A 17,818-nucleotide genomic window follows, 5' to 3' on the forward strand; every position below is an offset into this window, starting at 1 on the left:
GCGAGCACGTGAGCACTGGGGAGGGGCAGAGAAAGAGGGAGAAAGGGAGAACCTCAAGCAGGCTCTGCATTTTCAGGACAGAGCCTGATGTGGGGCTCGAACTCGCGAACCACAAGATTGTGACCTGAGCTGAAACCAAGAGTCAGATGCTTAACCAACTGAGCCGCCCAGGTGCCCCAGCATCAAATGTCTCAAAAGAGAGAACCTCACTTTTTGGAGGATGTCAAAGTTGTGCCTTTGAGGCTGGTGAGCACTGGGCCCAGCCGAGCACCCGTCTCCCTGTGTTGTACCTCGCCTCAGGGTCGCCGTGAGCTAGGTTCCTCTGTACAGCCGTGTCCCGCCCATAAGCGAAGCAGGGATGAGATGGGGCACCCCGTCTGGCTGCAGCCCTCAGGGGTTCGTGCGTTCAGCGGGCCATCAGTAGGAAGGAGGGCGGCCAGAGGTCCCCCGCCTCCTGGTGGGACCACGCGTCGCCACCTAGGAAGCCGTCTCCCCAAAGGTGTGCAGGTTTCAGAAGATCCAGGGGGAGGGGGTGCAGCCACACAGCCCGATGGTGGGACCGCAGGACAGAGGACCTTCAATGGGGTCTTCAACGAGGGTGTGCGGGGTTCGCGGAGCAGTGGGTGGGACACCCGCCACTCGGAGGCGCCCCGTCAGACTCTCACGGGGCAAAGGGAGCAGTTAGGGAGCCGTGAGCCCGGAGTAGAGCGCGTGTCTGTGTGACTCGGGGTGGCCGGGGCCACTGCTGGCCATGACCCGGCAGCGGGGCCTGGCGGGAGCAGATGGCCGTCGATGCCGAGCTGAGGGTCGTGGCGTTGCCGTGGCGTCACCTCGGTGGCATTCACGTGCAGGACTTTCCGTAACACAACCATTAGAGACGGGCAGATCCAGATGTACGGCCGCTCGTGCTCTGCTCCCAGAACCGGCGGCGGGAAAGGGGGAAGCACTTCCTGGAGAGACGGCCGGTCCAGCGCCGGGGGCCTGTCTCTCACTGGAGCGCGTGCCTGGGAGTGTTGCCACGAAACGTCCCGGACCCGGTCTGTGTCATCCGCGGGTGCGCCTGCTGCCTCAGTGCGTCTGGGATGTGCCCGGTTAGGAGCGGGAGCGGTTTGCCGCGTGGTCAGGGACGGTGGCCGCGCGGATGCGGGCCAGACCGCCACACCGAAGGTCGCGTTCCTGCTTTTCAGACTGGGCTGCTGCCATCCGGGTCGCCGCCCTGGACTGCGCGGAGGAGGAGAACCACGAGGTGTGCCGAGCCTACGACGTCCACTTGTATCCCACCTTCCGGGTGAGCACCGCCCTGCCTTCCGTGGGCGGGCCGGCTCTCTGCCCGCCCTCTGTCCTCCCTCCCCGCGATCACCCTGGGGGAAGGCGCCGCGTGTAGCTTCAGCTTAGAGGAGCTCGTTGGCCCGGGGCCCCCTCTTGTGCTCCGCCCCTTGTGGGTTGTGCACACGCCCGCACGCCCCGGGCCCCGGGCCCCCACTGGCGCCCCACGGGAACGGGGCAGGCGGGGTCTGCCGACCCGGTGGGCATGGGGGTGCTCGGGAGCTGCCGTCACAGCTCGGGGGGCAGGTCTCTCCACCCCCTCGCGTCCGTGTCCAGCCGGGCCTTTCCCGCCTGCACGGGGCCGGGCCAGGTTGTCCCAGTGACGCCTGGAGAGCGGCCAGCGGGTGGCCCCACAGGCGGGTCTTACCCGTTTCTTCCACTGGGGGCGGAGGGTGAAGGGATCCCTTGCCGGTGTGAAGGGGCGTGGCCCTTGCCGGCACGCGAGTGGGAGTGCGTGGGGAGGTATTTACTGCCCAGAAGACTCGCGGTGCCTTCAGAAGTCCCCTCCGAGGGAGCTTTGTGTCCCCTCCACTCCCGCTCGGCCCTCGAGCCCTGTGCCCAGTGTGGCCTGGCGCCCCCGCCCCGTCGCGTCTCGTGAGCCCTGCGGAGCACGTCCCCTGCGCTCTCGCCTGTTTCGTTTTGTTCTGGCTGCACGCACGCACGCGGCGTCGCGCTGGGTGTGAGCTGGGCCTTGTCCCTTGTGAACAGGGTGCGGCCCGGAGCACCCCCGCTGCGGGGTGTGGCGGAGGCTCGTCAGCCTTAGTCACCTGGGAACGTGCCCGCCCCCACCCCGGGTGCCGGTGGCACCACTGGCCCTCGGCCTGTTCCGGGCGAGGCTGCTGGGAGCGCTCGCTCGTGTCTGACCCATGACCACGGCCACGTCTTCTGTTCACGGGCCCGGTGTCCCCCCTTCTTCTTCTTCCTTTTTATTTATTTTTTACTTTTTTAATATTTATTTTTGAGAGAGCACGAGCAGGGGAGGGGCAGAGAGAGATGGGGAGAGAGAGGATCCCAAGCCGGCTGCGCGCTGTGAGTGCAGAGCCTGATGTGGGGCTCAAACCCATGAAACCGTGAGATCGTGACCTGAGCCAAAACGGAGTCGGACACTCAGCTGACTGAGCCACCCAGGCGCCCCGATACTAACCTTTTTTGTTCCGGTTGTGAGAACTGGAAGTGTCCTCACCCGGTTTGTAACGGTCTTCTCACTGTCTTTGGTGTCTCTTTTAGTAAAAAAGCTTTTCTTCTGCTCAGAGACATAGCATCTGGCATTCTCCTGTGAATCCTTTGTGTCTTAGAGTGTTAGAGCCAGCTCTTAGGATGCGCGTTTGATTCCAAGAGTCAGGGAAAGTGCCTGTTGAGCCCTCTGGCCTCTAGCCCCGTTGGGTCAGAGAATGTAAACAGCAGAACTGTGGTCAGTCCTCACCCCACACAGGGTGAGTCTGGTCGGAAACACTGGCATCCACAGACACACGTAGAAACGCGTGGTTCGCGATCGCTTAACGTCATCTCAAGCAGATGGACTAAAGCTTTCTTTAAGATGATGGTCGCTCTCCAGGGACGCCTGGGTGGCTCAGTCAGTTAGGCGACCGACTTTGCCGCAGGTCGCGATCTCACGGTCCGTGGGTTCGAGCCCGGCCTCGGGCCCTGTGCTGTCAGCGCGGAGCCTGGAGCCTGTTTCCGGTTCTGTGTCTCCCTCTCGCTCTGCCCCCACCCTGCTCTCGCTCTGTCTCTCTCAAAAATGAATAAATGTTAAAAAAGAAAATTTTTTTAAAGCTGATGGTCATTCCCTTGCTTAAATATTTGCACAGACACCAGATGAGGCTCTTTCTTACTTGTCCTGTTTTTCCTCTTAGTATTTCAAGGCATTTTCAAAGGAGTTTATAACTGGAGAAAATTTTAAAGGTAAGGACGTAAGCTTTCTGTTTCACTCTCTCAGCATCGCTGCCTAAAGCCGTTAAAGCGGGGGTGGTTTCAGGGCACAGCGAGCCCCTGCTGGGGTCTGTCTGCCCGTCCCCCCTCCCCCCACTCCGACACCCCCCCCCCCGACACACCCGCATCAGTCCTGTCCGACCTGCCTTTCCTTGGAGGGTTCCAACGTGCATCGTGTCAGCGAGAATTTTATGCTTTGCCTTGGCCCATTCGGTGGTGGAATTTTTGTTTTTTATTCACTTTTTTATTCACAAGGCATTCGGAGAAGTGCACAGATCACACACAAATGCTCACCTCACGTGTTTTATGAGACAGCCGCCCAGGTAGCCAGCGCCCAGGTCAGGCTCCAGCACGTGACCGGCCCGTCCCCGGGCGGCAGCGGCTCACGTCAGAGGTCACTGTGCCCGCTGGGAGCGTGGCATAGGTGGGGCTGAGGCGCGCCCGGCCGCTTCGCCTCCACGCTGCGGGTGGGGGGACCCGCCCCTGTTGCCCATCGGCTCCCACACGGGTCTCCGTGCCGTCTCCTGATGAGCGAGCCCACCGCGGTCTCTGGGCGGCCACCGGCGGGCCCCTCTGCGCGCCCTGGGGGGCCCTGGGGTGGGCGGCGGTGATGCGGTGTGGTTCCCCACAGGGCCCGACCGAGAGCTACAGACGGTGAGGCGGACGATGATCGACTTCCTGCAGAACCACACGGACGGACACAGGCCGCCTGCCTGCCCGCCTCTGGGCCCCGTCCGGTGCGTACTTGTGCGTAAACGGGGGCGTTGGGGGTCGAGAGCAACTGTGCAGAGTGCGGGCCTGCACGAGTGACGCGGGCCCTGGCACACGACGGCCCGCTCACTGCTCTTGAAGGCACTGAAAGCCTCTTTTTTCTCCTAAAAGGCCCAGTGACATCCTTTCACTCCTGGACAGCCGCGATGGCCGTTACGTGGCCATCCTGTTCGAGAGCAACAGCTCCTATGTTGGACGGGAGGTAACTGCGTCTGTCGCGTCTGTGTCTTTCCCCGTGGCACCTCGTGCTGTGATCCGGCCGCTCTGTGGGAATGCCCGTGGCCTCTGCTCGGTGCTGTTCCCGTTCGTCCTTGTTGATTCCTGGAATGCAGGCGCGGCGTTGCTCAGCACGGTGGCGGATTTACGGGCCGCCGCCGGGAGGGCGGCCCCTCCGCACCCGTTCCCAGGGCACGCTGCCTTTTTTCTTGAGGCCCTTTATTTCTTATGAGCTGCCATCGAGACTTTTTCTTGGCTGTGTCGTGCACGCCCACTTGTTTTCCCAAATCCAAGACTCTAAAACGTCATTCCCGTCGTGGACCTTTTCTGCTCTGGTTTCTCATGTGCGGCTCTGAAGCCTTCGCCGCTGGCCCCAGACACACGGGGGGGTGGGGGGGGGATGACAGGAAACCCTCACCTCCCAGCCGCGCCCCCCTCCTCCGCGAGCTCTGGAAACGGGGCGGGAGACCATGTGCTCCCCGCGGGAGCTCCCGTTGACATGCACTCGGGCCAAGGCTGCGGATGTTAGCGATCGCCCGCCTCGCCGCCCCTCCTCCCCGGGCCCTCCGAGTCTGGTGGCGACACGACTCGGTGCCACCTTCTCTGGGCCGGCTGGGACTCCCGGTGGGGGGGCTGGAGCAGCCACTGGCCGCCGCACGGCATCCTCGTGTGCCGCCCCCACGCCGTCCCCAGGCTGCCTCTCTCACCGGCGCTCTTAGGCTCCCGCACATCCCGCACGCAGGCCCGAGCGGGGACCACCCCCTGGGGCAGGCGGCCCGGCCTCTCCCCGGAGGGCCGCCCGCCGCTGGGCTCGAGCGTGGCCAGCTCCAGCAGACGCACTCGGCTCACCGGAGTCTGGTGACTGCCGCACTGCGTGAAGCGCCCCGTTCGGGACACGCTGGTTCTGTGGCTGAGAGGCCAGGGATGCCGCTTCTGCACCTGATTGTGGCGGCACGTGCCAGGCCCGAGGGGTGCCTTTCACGCCGTCCGGCCCCCGAGATGCCCCCTGTGGTCCTTCTGCTGCCACATCCCTGTTGCCGTGCCTTCAGCCTGAGCAGGATGGGACAGGGGCAGGTCGAGGGAGGGACCGGCCCGCCGGAAGCCTGCCAGCACTTCAGGGGGCCGACCGCGGCCGGGCCGCCGTCCCGGGATGAGGTTGGCCTCCTGGTGCGCGGCCCCCTGTGTCGAGGGAAGCTCCGGGCCGGGGCCACGGCCCCGTCTCCCTAAGTGGGGGTGAGTGTGCTCGTCCCCTGGATGCCACTCCTGTGGAGGACGTGCTGGCCCAGGAAGCCCAGGGCGAGTTCTCGGGCAGACGTTTTCTTTAGAGTCCGTGAGCTTGCTGAGCGGGGCTGCCCTGCCCTGTGAGCGCAATGAAAATGAAGATGAGCCTGGCTCAGAGAGCAGATAAATACGGATTTATTCGGAATGACGTTGTCGGTGATTTCTGTGCTCACGCTGCCTTCGTACTTGGTCAAGGCGACGTTTCCTGAGACGCGGCCATCCGCAGCCCGGTGACGCCATCTCCTCCTTGCCCAGGTGATCCTAGACCTGCTTCCGTACGAGAACATCGTGGTGAAGAGAGCGCTGGACACAGATAAAGCCTTCCTGGAGAAACTTGGGGTCTCTTCCGTTCCGTCCTGTTACTTGATTTACCCAAACGGGTCACGCGGATTAATTAACGTGTAAGTGTAGTCTGGCCTCAGGAGCGTTTGTGACGCCGGGTGGGATCTGGGGAACCCTTCCAAGCGTGGGGGCCTCCCCTGGGCGAATTGCCACGCACTCCTCGCGGCTGCGGCCACGGAGCCCATCCGCACGCCGTCTGCCTGCACCGGGCCCACTGAGCCGCAGACGGTCACAGGTGAGCAGCCGAGCCGATTCCAGGGGCCTGTGGTGGCCTCCCCGGCCCCAGCCTCCTGTGGGTGTGGGTGCCGAGGACCTGCCGGACCCCACCCAGCCTGTGCTGACCGAGCGGTTCCCGCGGGGTCTCCGTGGGCCGCTTCCTCCGCCCCGGGGCTCCGGGTTCAGCTTCTGCGAGGCGGCCTCCCCGGAGCCTCAAACCCCAGGCCCTTGGGTGTGCCCTCTGTTCTCAATAACCGGAAGTCAGGGAGGGACGGCGGCCTCTGTGGAGCGGGTCACCTGGTGTCAGGCTCCGTGAGCGAGGTCCTCGGGCCGCTCCAAGCACCCGGGCCCACACACCGGGGGCTCCGGCCTGCGGCGGGGGCGGCCAGGGCCAGGCCCACAGCAGATGTCGCCCTCGACGGGCTTTGCCTCGACAAAATGCCATTTTCTTTTGAAGAAAAACGCTCGTTTTGTATGAAAGCGTCACCTGTACGACCCGTTTGCGTCGAATGACTTGGGTGTTTTACCTTCTCTCTTTGGGAACAAGAATGAGCCCTCGATGCTGTTGATGACCCACAGCCGCTGTGGAGATGTCCTAACGGCCGTGACGCGTCCCCGGAGCACATGCTCCTCCCCGTCCGTCGAGGGGCCCCACGGCCCCTGCCGCCCCCCGCCGCCCTGACTCCCGGGTGCCCCACTCGGAGGGCGTGCGGAAAACCCTCCCAGCTGGAGTCAAGCTGGTGCTGGCCTTGCAAACTGTCCAGATGTCCCCACTGAACAGAAACGAATCGTCACACAGCAGCTACAACCCGGTCATCTGTGGCTCTGTCTTCTCCGGGGGGGCCAGCTCCCCCACACCCTGGCATAGCCACCATCCCGGCCCTCCCCCCTCAGTCCCTGCTTCAGATGCCCAGAGAGCGGGCGGGCTGGGAGGTCCGGGCCACGTGCCTGCATCTCGGAAGGAGAGCCGCTCTCGAGGCGCGGGGGAGGGGGGCCGCACAGGGGACTGGGCGCCCTAGTGCACAGCTCAGACACCTGCGGGTTGGCCAGGCCGGAGGCACCCTGGCTCCGAGCCCACACCTCGTCCCCTTTCTCGCAGCGGAAAGCCTCTCCGGTCGTTCTTTTCCTCTTACTTGAAGTCGTTGCCAGATGTGAGGAGAAAACTGCTTCCGGTGCCTGAAAGACCCAGCAAAGCAGAAACTCCAGAAATCGTGGTTTGGAGAGAATTTGACAGGCAGGTATTTCTCTCGGACCTGAGCTGCCCAGGGGCGCGCGTGGGCGCGGGCCCGGTGCAGACGCGGAGGGCTGCGGGCTGCGGGGCTCCTTTGCAGGCGGGATTCAGCGGAAGCACACCCCCTGAGCCGCCAGCTGTGCGGGAACGACCGACATCGGCCTGTGGGGAGCGGGGGTCCCCGCGGGCTGGGAGCGAGGAGGGGGAGCGTTGGGCACGAGGGACGTGTCCCGACCCCGACCGAACGCTGTCTCCCCTCAGGTCAAAGCTGTACACGGCTGACCTAGAGTCAGGGCTACACTACTTGCTGAGGGTCGAGCTGGCCGCCCACAAGTCCCTGGCGGGGGCCGAGCTACAGACGCTCAAGGACTTCGTCACTGTCCTCGCCAAGGTGCGTGGTGCCTGACCCGGGCCGCGGGGGGCCGGGCTCCGTGCCCGGAGATCCGCGGGGAGTGACGCTGGCCTCAGCGGGGGGACTGCTCTTTCCTCCCGCTGCACGCGCCCGCCGGGTGCCCACCCAGTTCCGGGCCCCCAGACGTGACGGGGCCTCAGAAGGGGCCGGGACCGCGACGCGCCCGACAGGAGGCACTTTCAGGGGGCCGGTGGTGTTCGGGCAGGGAGGCAGGGTGGGCTGAGAGGAGAGAGGCTGCGGGGCCTGGGCGGGGAGGCCGCTCAGGAGCCATCCCTGCGTGCGGAGTGGGCCCCAGCGGCCGGGACCCGGAGCCGTGCTGGTGCACGTGTCAGTGGCCGCTGGGAGGTGAGGGGCCGTGCTGCCAGGACTCTTCGCTCCGGGGCAGAGAATCCAGGGTCTCCTGTCTCTTCCTTGGGTCAGAGCCTCGGGAAGCGGGAGGGCATCCCTCTCCCCTGGGGGGGCGCCCGGGGCCCCTCTGCTCTCTCACCTTGGGAGGGCTTCTGTCACAGTGGCCTGGGGACAGAGCCCTTGGCTCCCGCTTCTGGTGCCCAGCTCGCCTGTTGTCTAGAAGGTCAGGAAGCTTAGTTTTGAAGGACTTCCCTCGGGGTGCCCGGCTGGCTCGGTGGAGCACGTGACCCTGAGTTCGAGCCCTGTGCTGGGCGTAGAGATGACTGAAAAATGAAATCTTTAAAAATAAAAAAAATCAAGGACTCTTCCTGCTAAACGTCAGGTGCTCGGTACAGTGGTTCCTGGTCAACGCTGTCGTAGACGCGGTTTGCTTGTGTCGTACGACTTCTGGGGTAAAGCGTAGGAGGCGGAGTTGATGGTGGACGGGACGGTGAGCTGCACAGCGTGTCTCCAAGGAAGAGACGGAGGCTGTATAGACGGGCGTGTGCCCCGCTGTGCCCATCAGAGTTCAGAGGCCGCGCCGGCCTCCTTCGCTTCCAGTGAGTCACAAACGGGCTGTCTCCTCACCTGCCACCTCCTCTGTGTCTTCGGCGTCAGGGAGGGGTAGGGCTCCGCAGCCCAGGAGGATCACAGATTACCCGGGCCGGTTCCTCTAAAGCTCGCCGACAGCAGCAGTCCAGCGCTGGCGAGTTGGGAGCGGCACGTTGTCACCGGCGCAGGAAGTGGGGTTTTGCAGCCTGGACTGTCCTGTCCCTGCTGCAGCGAGTTTCCGCTCAGGTTTCTGAGCCAGTGGCCGCCTTTGTTTCGCACGCTTAGCAGGCGACACGTAGGGCAGGGCTGCACCACGGGGGTGGCCGAGCCGGTGGGCGAGGTGCAGGAGTCCGGGTGGGCCAGCCTGTGGGCCAGAAGCCTCTGCCTGTGGCCCCTCCCGTCCCCTGCTCTGTGTTCTGGGAGCCCCCCACCCCAGTACTGGGAGAAACCCGTGTCAGGCAGACCCCACCTGGTCCAGGTCCCCAGGGACGGCGCTGCCGTGGGAGGCATCTTCCCGGACGACCTCTGAGCGCGGGTCCTTCCTTGCTCAGCTGTTCCCCGGCCGGGCGCCAGTCAGGAAGCTGCTGGAGACGTTGCAGGAGTGGCTGGCCAGCCTTCCCCTGGACAGGATCCCCTACAACGCCGTCCTCGACCTGGCCAACAACAAGATGCGGGTGAGCCCGGCCCCCGCCCCCGCCAGAGCTCAGGGCCCGCCCACTGCCGCCACCGTCTGGGTAGCCACCCCCTGACCCCGCACTCTCCTCCCTCCGGGGCCCCATGCCCAGCCCGGCACGTGGGGAAGGAGGGAGCTGGGCTCGGGTGCCGTGGCACAATGCCTCCCCTCCCTGCGTGGGAACCGCCGTGTCCCTCCGCGGTTTGCCGTGGTTTGTCCTGTTGCTGGGACGCTTTCTGTGCACCCCCCCTCCCCGCCCCTGCCCCCCGCCTGTGGCACTGTCAGCTCATGGGTTGGTGGGAGGCAGGCCGCGACGGAACGGGCAGCTTGCTCGGGTGGTGTGGTGGTCGGGCTGGTGTGTTATTTCAGTTTTCAGCAAACTCCTAACTCCCGGCCAGAAGACACAAGGCCCGCGTGGACGTGGGGTGAATGCTTGAAGCTCCCGCTCGCTGCGGGCACGTGCCTCCCTATCCGTGGTGGCTGAGAATGTTCCACAGCTGGGCTTCTTAGTAGTCTTGGGGGGGGGGGGAGGGGCATCCTTCAGGCTTTTCTAGTGTTCTCGTTTGTCCGGACACAGAGGAGCCCTTCCCCTCTCCCCGAAGGCAGGGAGGAACAGGCCACACCGCCCTGTTTGGAGACCTCCTTTCGTGGTGTGGACACTGTGCTGTCTCACGTGTTTGCTGCTGAATTTAAACACACAACGTACTCAGATGTGCAGTTGGTGAAGTTTTAATAAACATACGGTCTGTGTAACCACCACCGGATCAAAGCAGAGGACGCTCACCAACGGTCTTAATTTTAACTATTCAATTATCTCTTATTCTACCCGCCTCCCCCCCCCCCCAGATTGCTGGAATATTCCTTATTAATCACATAAAGTGGGTTGGATGTCAAGGAAGCCGACCAGAGTTCAGGGGTTACACGTGTGCTCTCTGGAAACTGTTCCACACTTTGACCGTCCAAGCTGGGGCCCATCCAAAAGCGCTGGATGGCACAGGTAAGCCGTCCCCGTGCCGGTGCCTGCCTGGCATCGTGAGAGGCTGTATGCAAGGCCACACGTCACCAGGGCTGCCCGGGGGTCCCCTGCTCCAGACGGGGGTTGGGGAGCTTCTCTCCACACCTTCTGCCCCGTCCCTGGGTGGGTGCTCGGTGTCCCAGAGACCAGCCTGTGCACGGCTGAGCCGCAGGAAATAAATCCGAGAGCGAGAGCACACTAGCAAACCCCTCATTTTTCTGCTTCAAAGAGTATGAGCGTCAGCGAAACCTATTTGGAGACGTGTGTTTGTTGTCTCTTGCTGGGTAACAACCCTGCCGCTTAGCAGCTTAGTTTCATCTCAGAGCGTCTGTGGGTCAGGAGCTCAGACGTGGTTTGGCTGGGGTCCTCTCCCTGGCCTGTGGGCCCAGTGTCGGCTCAGGCTGCGGTCTCACCTGAAGTCTCCATTCGGAAGGGACCCTTCCCCAGCTCACTGGAGGGGTGGTGGCCGGTCCGGGGCCTCGCTCGTTCCTCACCGTGTGACAGCTGGCCTCGTGGGCCGGCCAGGGGGAGAGGGCGCCCTCCTCGGCGTGGTGTCCTTCCCGTCTGTGTTCCCTGGGTGGGCGGTGAGGCGCCAGCCCAGCCTGCCTGGGGGTGGGGGGCTGTGACGCCGCTCTGAGGCCACCTGCATGAGAGGTTAGAAACCACAAAAGACTGACTTGGCTGGAATAACTTTGATTATCAGGAAAGCATGGTCGTGTTTTGTGCCCTGCACAAGACACCGAAAACTGGGCTGGGCTGTTTTATCCACCTTGGGCCGGGCTGCGTGTGCACTTCCCCTGCGAAGCGGGCCGCTGGCGGCCATGGGGTCGATGGCCTGCCCTCTCTCTAGCCGTTGGTTCAGTGAGGCGGCTTCGCTGTTTGTATCGAGCAAAGGCTGTGACTCACACGCCCGACATTCTTTCCAATAAGGCCGTAAACTTCTGGTTCTCTTTTGCTGCGTGACAACCTAAAGCAAACGCTGAGGCTTGGAAGAAACACCCTTTTATTTGCTTGGGATCCTGTGGCTCGGCAGCGTGGGCCCTGCTCAGGAAGGACCTCGGGGCCCGGGCGAGCCGGCACAGGGCATCACTTCTGTCGCATCCTGTTGTCCTGCCCAGATTCACCGGGGGGGGGGGGGGGGGGGGAGTCCGCCCGGCGCCAGGGAGGCGGCAAAGTCAGGTTGCGGGGGTCGTGTGCGGTCTTTGCGAACCCCTGCCACCCTGGCTCTCCTCGCGGTGACCTTGGACCTTGCTGGGGGAAGTGGGGAGTGCGCCTGCTGATGGGCTGTCCAGGGGGCTACGCGGGGGCTCCCGGCACCAGCCCCAGTGCCGCGGCGGAACGGCGGCCGAGCGACAGCGCACGTGGTCAGAAAGATCTCCGGGGCGCAAACAGGCCGTACCCGAGGAGCGGGCCTCATGTCACATGCAAAGAACTGGGTCAGATGGACCCCGCCGGATTAGGTCTTGGAAGGTTTTTCCTCTCCTTCGTGCCTGTTTAAAGCCCATCGACTAAAAAGCCGCTGCGCTCTCTAATCCCCCACAGGTAGGGTTTATGGTCCTCGTCCACTCTGAAGATTAGGGTGGCCGGCCGCGCAGCAGTCCGGCGGGGAGAGGGAAGGAGGATTACCCAGTGACGGGCGGCAGCTGGCGGCCGGGGAGAGGCGGGCAGGCGAGGCGGCCATCGGGGGTCCTCCCCACGTGCCCACCGTCCCACCCTGCACGTCACCCGCCGCCCTCGGGGACACGCCGAGCGGAGGAGAAAGTGGCCGTGCGCTCAGTGGGGGCCTTCTCGGTGAGGCCGGCGAGGCTGACGACAGATGTGGGGACCTGGGCCGAGGCCGGGCCCTCCCACCCAGAACCACAACTAGCAGCGAAGGAAGGGCTCACGTGAGCCGTGAGGGCCTGCTGTTGATTAAGACGGATTCGGTCTCAGAAGCGCGTCTTTTTTTTTTTTTTCAATTATTTTGCTGCATTTCTTTTAATGCCGACATTTAATCTGTTCTAATCTCAGTCTTGTTTGTTGGCTCAATCCCCGTATTAGTTGTCTGAAGGGAACCGCGGGCGCCAGCCTCATGCCCGCCCCCCTCTTGCTGACGTGAGGGGTCCTCATTTCAGTGAGGTGCGGCTGTTTCCTTCTGCTGTCGGGGGGGGGGGGGGGCGGTTGTTTCCTGGAGCGAGCGTGTTGTTCCTGGAACGTCTTTAGGGCAATGCCGGGGCGCCCCTCGCCGGCAGGCTCAGCCAGCCCGCAGCCCCCGGAAGGTCTGGCTCGTTGTCCTGGGTGCCGGGGCGCGTCCCGGGGCGCGTCCTGCGTGTTCGGGGCAGCCCCCCCCACCCCGCCCCGGGCACAGGGCCGCTCCTTCTGGTTCGGAAGGCGTCTGGGCTCAGGCTCCCTGCCCGCCCGAGCCTGGGGTTCCAGCGGAAACCCTGGGACGCACCCCACAGGGCTGCCGGTGTGTGTCCCCTCTGTCGCTGCAGGTTTCGAGGGGGACCCACAGGCAGTGCTGCAGAGCATCAGGAGGTACGTTCGCACCTTCTTCGGCTGTAAGGAGTGCGCTGAGCACTTTGAGGAGATGGCGAAAGACTCCATGGGTTCCGTCAGAACCGCAGACCAGGCGATCCTCTGGCTTTGGAAGAAACATAACTTCGTAAACAACCGCCTGGCAGGTGAGCAGAAGCCACAGCGGGGTGGCCGGTGTGAGTGTGGCTGTGCGCATGGGCCCCCCAGAGCGCGTCCTGCCGCACACGTACTGATGACACCTGACCTCTGCCACCATGCTGGCTGCCCTGGGGATTGCCAAGGATGACCGCCCCTCCAGGCTGCCAGCGTCCTTGGCTTTCCAGATGGTTCTCCCCCTTCTGGGGCTCCTGGGCTGCATGGAAACGGACACGCCGCCTCCCCCTAGGGTCACCGCCAGGCCCCCGAGGACGTTTGGTGCTGGCAGTCGTGGATCATGATCACTTGTCAGTAAACGGTTTTTGTGCGATTACAATCTGCTCTCAGACTGGGAGCAAACCCCTCGAAGCAGTTTTGTTCCAAGACCAAATAGGTTGCATGTATTTTCTCAGAGTTAAGTAATTCAAACTGTTCCCAAATCAGTGGCAGATTAAAATTAGGCTTAAAAATAATTCCACTGAGAAATAAATCTTAATAGAGATGAAGAGAAAATTCCACTAAACTATTGGTTTTTGTTTAATCCACCGCATTATAAAACATATTATAACTAAAGCACTAAAGAAAATTGGTTTTTCTTTGCGCTCAGAGCTGACCGCTGTGGCTCTGGTCGTGCGGCCACAGCGCCTCTGTGTTTGCCGGGGTTTGCCCGTGGCCGTCAGCTGCAGGGCAAGGCGTGTCCCCCGCAGCCCGGGTTCAGAGCCCCCACGCCTCTGCGTGTCGGGCCCACCCCGCTCCAGGAGCCCCGCGCACCCCCTGAGTCATCGCGTTCCTCCTGGGTTCTGTAGCCGCCGCCGCCCCCCCCCCCCCCCCATGCTCCCCGGTCCCGCCTCCGGATTGGGACCCGGGCTCCCTGGAGGTCCCGAGACCTGCCCGGACCTCCCTGTGTCTGTAACGTGAGCGTGTGTCAGTCCCCGGCAGGGCGGCTGGGCCCCCGTGGTCCGCACGCCCTCCCGCCCGTGCCTGCGGGCAGAGGAGAGGGTCTCCGTGGCTTCAGACCCATCGGACGGAGGCATTTCGTCCACGTTTACTTGCAGAAGCACCGGCAGGGCCGTGGGGGGGGGGGGGTGGGGGGGTGGGGGGAGTCCGGGAGCCGAGGGCGCCGTGTGCCACACTTGCTCTGTTCCCGGCCTGTGTGGTCCTCGTGTCCGTCGGGCAGAGGCCCGGGGCCAGCCGACCCGCGGCCTCGCACGCACGTGTGGTGCTGACACACGTCCGGGCACCGCGTAGGCGTCGGCACGGGGGGCGGGTTCATGTTTATTTACCGCGTGGAGCCCGTGCCGGCCAGCGGGCGCGTGCAGGTAAAGTCGTGCCGCGTGGTTCCGTTTTGTGACCGCACGTTTGCACGTGTGGAGGGGAAGGGCTCGCCCCACTGGTGTCGCGTCTGGAGCAGAACCGGGAGCGGGCTCTGCCAGGTTTTCTGCACACAGGCAGCGAGGTTTCCCTGTCACGGGCGGGCCTCACGCCCAGAGTCGTTTTCGGAGATCCTCTTGGGGTTTGGGGAGGGTCGGGGCGGGGGGGGGGGGCGGCGCTGCACACACCTGAAGTGCCTTGGAGCCGTCTGCACCGCCGGCATCCGGGGCAGGCGTACGGGTGCGGGTGGGACACGCACCGGATCACGTGGGGGCCTCGGGGTCTCGGGGGACAGAGCAGCTGCGGGCGGGGGCAGGCCTGGCCAGGCGTGGAGCCTTCCCACCATCGTGGGTACCGGGGGGGCCAGGCGCCTGTGCAGGAGTGATGGGAGGTCACGGTGGACGTGGGGGGACGGGGGAAGGGTTCGCGGGGCACGGGCCCGGTCAGGGCACGGGTCAGGTCATCAGGAGGCACCTCGACTGTCGCTCTCTTTCCCCTCCTAGGCCATCTGAGTGAGGACCCCAAGTTTCCGAAGGTTCCGTGGCCCAGCCCGGACCTCTGCCCAGCCTGCCATGAGGAAGTTAAGGGCCTGCACAGCTGGAACGAGGGTCAGGTGCTCCTGTTTCTGAAGCAGCACTACGGCAGCGGCAACCTCGTGGACACGTACACCGAGGACCAGGGAGACGCCAGCGACGGAGGCGGCCCGCCCGGGGGCGGGGAGCGCGAGAGGGGCCACGCTTCCCCAGAGAAGCCTCGGGGGGACCAGCGTGCCGAGAGCGCCCGTCCACCCAGCGTGCTGCCTCCCAGACCCCGCCTGTCCGAGGGGTCACAGCTCGGCCTGGACGGGAGACTCCAGAGCGTGAGCTGGGCTGAGGGCCGCAGGGAGGCAGAGGCGGTCGTGCCCTTCCTCGGGATGGGCTTCTCCAGCCTGGACATGAGCCTCTGCGTCGTGCTGTACGTGGCCTCGTCCCTGTTTCTGATGATGATGTATTTCTTCTTCCGGGTGCGCTCCAAGCGATGGAAGGTCAGGCATCACCGCCCGTCCGTGTAGAACCGAGCGGGACCGCAGAAGCGCCTTGAGAAACAGCCCCACCGCGCCCCTGCAGCTTTAACGATGACGATCAGGGATCTTATAAACACATCAGACCTGGTTTCATACCAGAGGGCATCTCGGGCCCCAAGTCCTCGTTTAACGAATGGTTTTCCTGCCGAGGATGAGCCGCTGTTTGTGGGGCTGACTGCTGTCCGGGGGTCCTCCCTGGACGCCTCTACAGATCCGACCGCAAAAAGACATCTGTATTTTTACTCTTCTAGATCTGAAAACACGAGTGGGCGTCCAGGCCAAACGAACAGAATTCTTCCCGCCTGCCTTCACCCTGGGTTTCTAGACGCACGTTGCGTTCTGCACCCTGGCTTGGGGTTTGGAGCACAGCCAAGCCCTTCCCTGCACCGGGAGGCCACCGGGCAGTGTCTTGCCACCAGCCGCGGCCGGAGCAGAGAGGGAGCTCGGCCGCCAGCGCACCCCACCCCCCGCCGCCTCTCGAAGCCAGTCGGGTCCTCGGAGATTCGCTTGTGTCTGCGCTTTTCAGCTGCTTGGTTGTTTCTGCTGAAGCCGCTCACAGCCAAAGGGACGACTTCTTCGTCACCCTCGTGCTCTGCAGGCACCTTTTGCTGCAGATGCAGAGTCTGGAGAAAGCGGGAAGGGAAGAGGAGGGTTCGCGGTGTTGCTGCATTGCAAGAAACACCCCCCCAGGCCGTGTGGAGCGGAGGCTGGGGACAGGATGGTGGCAGAGGCAGGGCCTGTGTTAATCTGGTGGCAGGACAGCAAACGGCCCGTCCCATGGCGCCCAGGGCAGAGCCCCTGGGGGGGGGGGGGGGCGTGGGGGACACTCCTCCGGAGGGGAGTCCGCAGGGGAACGAGCCCCTCACCCTCTGTGTCACATGGGGCGGCGCCTGCAGGATCTGCCGGTGACCTGAGCGGGTAGGACCCGAGGGCCCGGCGAGACAGTGACGCCCGGTGGCCCCCGGGGGTGGCCTGTCCTGTCCTCAGCATCTTTAAGGCCAAATTTCATCCCCCTGAAGCTGTTTTATGAAGGGTCCTGGCACAGGGCCCCGGTGCCCCAGGTTTTGGTGATTGACTTTTTTACCGTTTGATAATTTTAGCACATTATTCGTCAAACCCAAGTGATTTAGAGGTAAGTTTGCCTCTGAAGACGTCAGCGGACAGAACGGACTGTGCCGTTCTCGTCGAGATCCTTTGTGACTGTCGGTCTGTCCCACAAACTCAGATGTGTCTGTGCTCTCGTGTCCGTGAGGCTCTAGTCTTTTCCACTCTGCCTAGTGTGTGCTCTGTGTTTACTGACCACAGTTGGCCACTGGCCTGTACTTGTTCGGGCACCGCAGGCTGGGGGCGGTGGGCTCTCACGGCCACGGCCTCGAGGCCGGTGGAGCTGGCCCCTCCCTGGGCAGCCATCAGAGCTTTCTTTCTGTTTGACACTTTTTTAACCCCCAGAAGCCTGTGTGTTTCGTACGTGGTCGTGTGCTTGGGTTCCTGAGGACCCCGTATTGTTTCCTTTCATTTAAAAAATCAGATTTACACACGGAATCCGAAGGGAAACACTTAGCACCGTTAACTAAACTGCCTTTTGGTTCACGTCAGATGCTTTTTCCTGCCCCGAGTGAGTTTCCTCACGTGGTGTGAACCGGCACCAGGTGGCAGGACGCGACCACTGCCAGAAGCTCCACGAAACCCGTCGGAAAGGCAAGACTGGCTCTAGGGTCCCTCACAACATCGCAGTCGAGGTCACCACCGTTTGAGGGACAAGTCTGAGGCTCCCCGAGGGGCCAGGCTTCCAGTAGTCCGCGGGCAGTCCGGGAGAGGTGGTTTGCAGAGACGGCCCCGGACGCGTGTCCCGCGGGCGCCTCGTGGCCTGCTCAGAACCGGGCGCTACGTTTAGGCAAGGTTTAAGGTCTGTTTTCTAAAGTTGTAAGTATTGAGACTAATGAATTGACTAGTTCGGTAATTTAAATGGGTATTTATTTTTAATGGAGGGATTTTGATTAAAAAGAAGCTAATTGACATGGAAATGTCTGGAATTTCTTACCTGCAAGGAAAGTGAACGTTTTGTATTTAAGTGAACTATACTGTGCACATTTTTTCAATAAATAAATCTGACGTTTGAGAAGGTTGTAATTCTTTTGAAACTGTGAGCTCCCTGGAACAGTGATAGGAGTCAGGGTGCAGAAGGGAGCCCTCCTTCCCTTCCGGAGTTTGTGGACTGGACATCTGAAATTCCAGAGCGTCTTGTACTGAACCAGACGCTGAGGTGGAAGGTGAAAACCGGACGATGAATGTGGATTATCCTCCTGGGGCTGATCTAGCTGGAGCCGCCCGCGGGACAGCGGTTTTGGTTCAAGTCACACGGCAGGCAGATGGACTGAGAT

The 17,818-nt window shown here is 63.0% G+C and overlaps 1 protein-coding gene across 2 annotated transcripts in view; it reads left to right on the forward strand.

The window, feature by feature from the left end:
* Positions 1-17,556, forward strand: part of QSOX2 (quiescin sulfhydryl oxidase 2) — a 30,405-nt gene extending 12,849 nt beyond the window's left edge. Inside the window, exons 1-13 of one of the 2 annotated variants that reach the window (XM_045467902.1) lie at positions 124-499; positions 852-1,091; positions 1,188-1,288; positions 3,180-3,228; positions 3,887-3,992; positions 4,138-4,228; positions 5,779-5,924; positions 7,181-7,315; positions 7,574-7,703; positions 9,215-9,337; positions 10,183-10,333; positions 12,826-13,014; positions 14,878-17,556. In XM_045467902.1, coding sequence (XP_045323858.1) covers positions 187-499; positions 852-1,091; positions 1,188-1,288; positions 3,180-3,228; positions 3,887-3,992; positions 4,138-4,228; positions 5,779-5,924; positions 7,181-7,315; positions 7,574-7,703; positions 9,215-9,337; positions 10,183-10,333; positions 12,826-13,014; positions 14,878-15,425 — 2,322 coding nt within the window. In that variant the 5' untranslated portion in view covers positions 124-186 and the 3' untranslated portion in view covers positions 15,426-17,556. Of the gene's footprint in view, positions 1-123; positions 500-851; positions 1,092-1,187; positions 1,289-3,179; positions 3,229-3,886; positions 3,993-4,137; positions 4,229-5,778; positions 5,925-7,180; positions 7,316-7,573; positions 7,704-9,214; positions 9,338-10,182; positions 10,334-12,825; positions 13,015-14,877 lie in introns of those variants that run through there. The other variant, XM_045467903.1, reaches the window with a different exon arrangement.
* Positions 17,557-17,818: the final 262 nt, after the last annotated feature.

Source organism: Leopardus geoffroyi, chromosome D4, assembly GCF_018350155.1.
Source record: "Leopardus geoffroyi isolate Oge1 chromosome D4, O.geoffroyi_Oge1_pat1.0, whole genome shotgun sequence".
Taxonomy (NCBI): Eukaryota; Metazoa; Chordata; class Mammalia; order Carnivora; family Felidae; genus Leopardus; species Leopardus geoffroyi.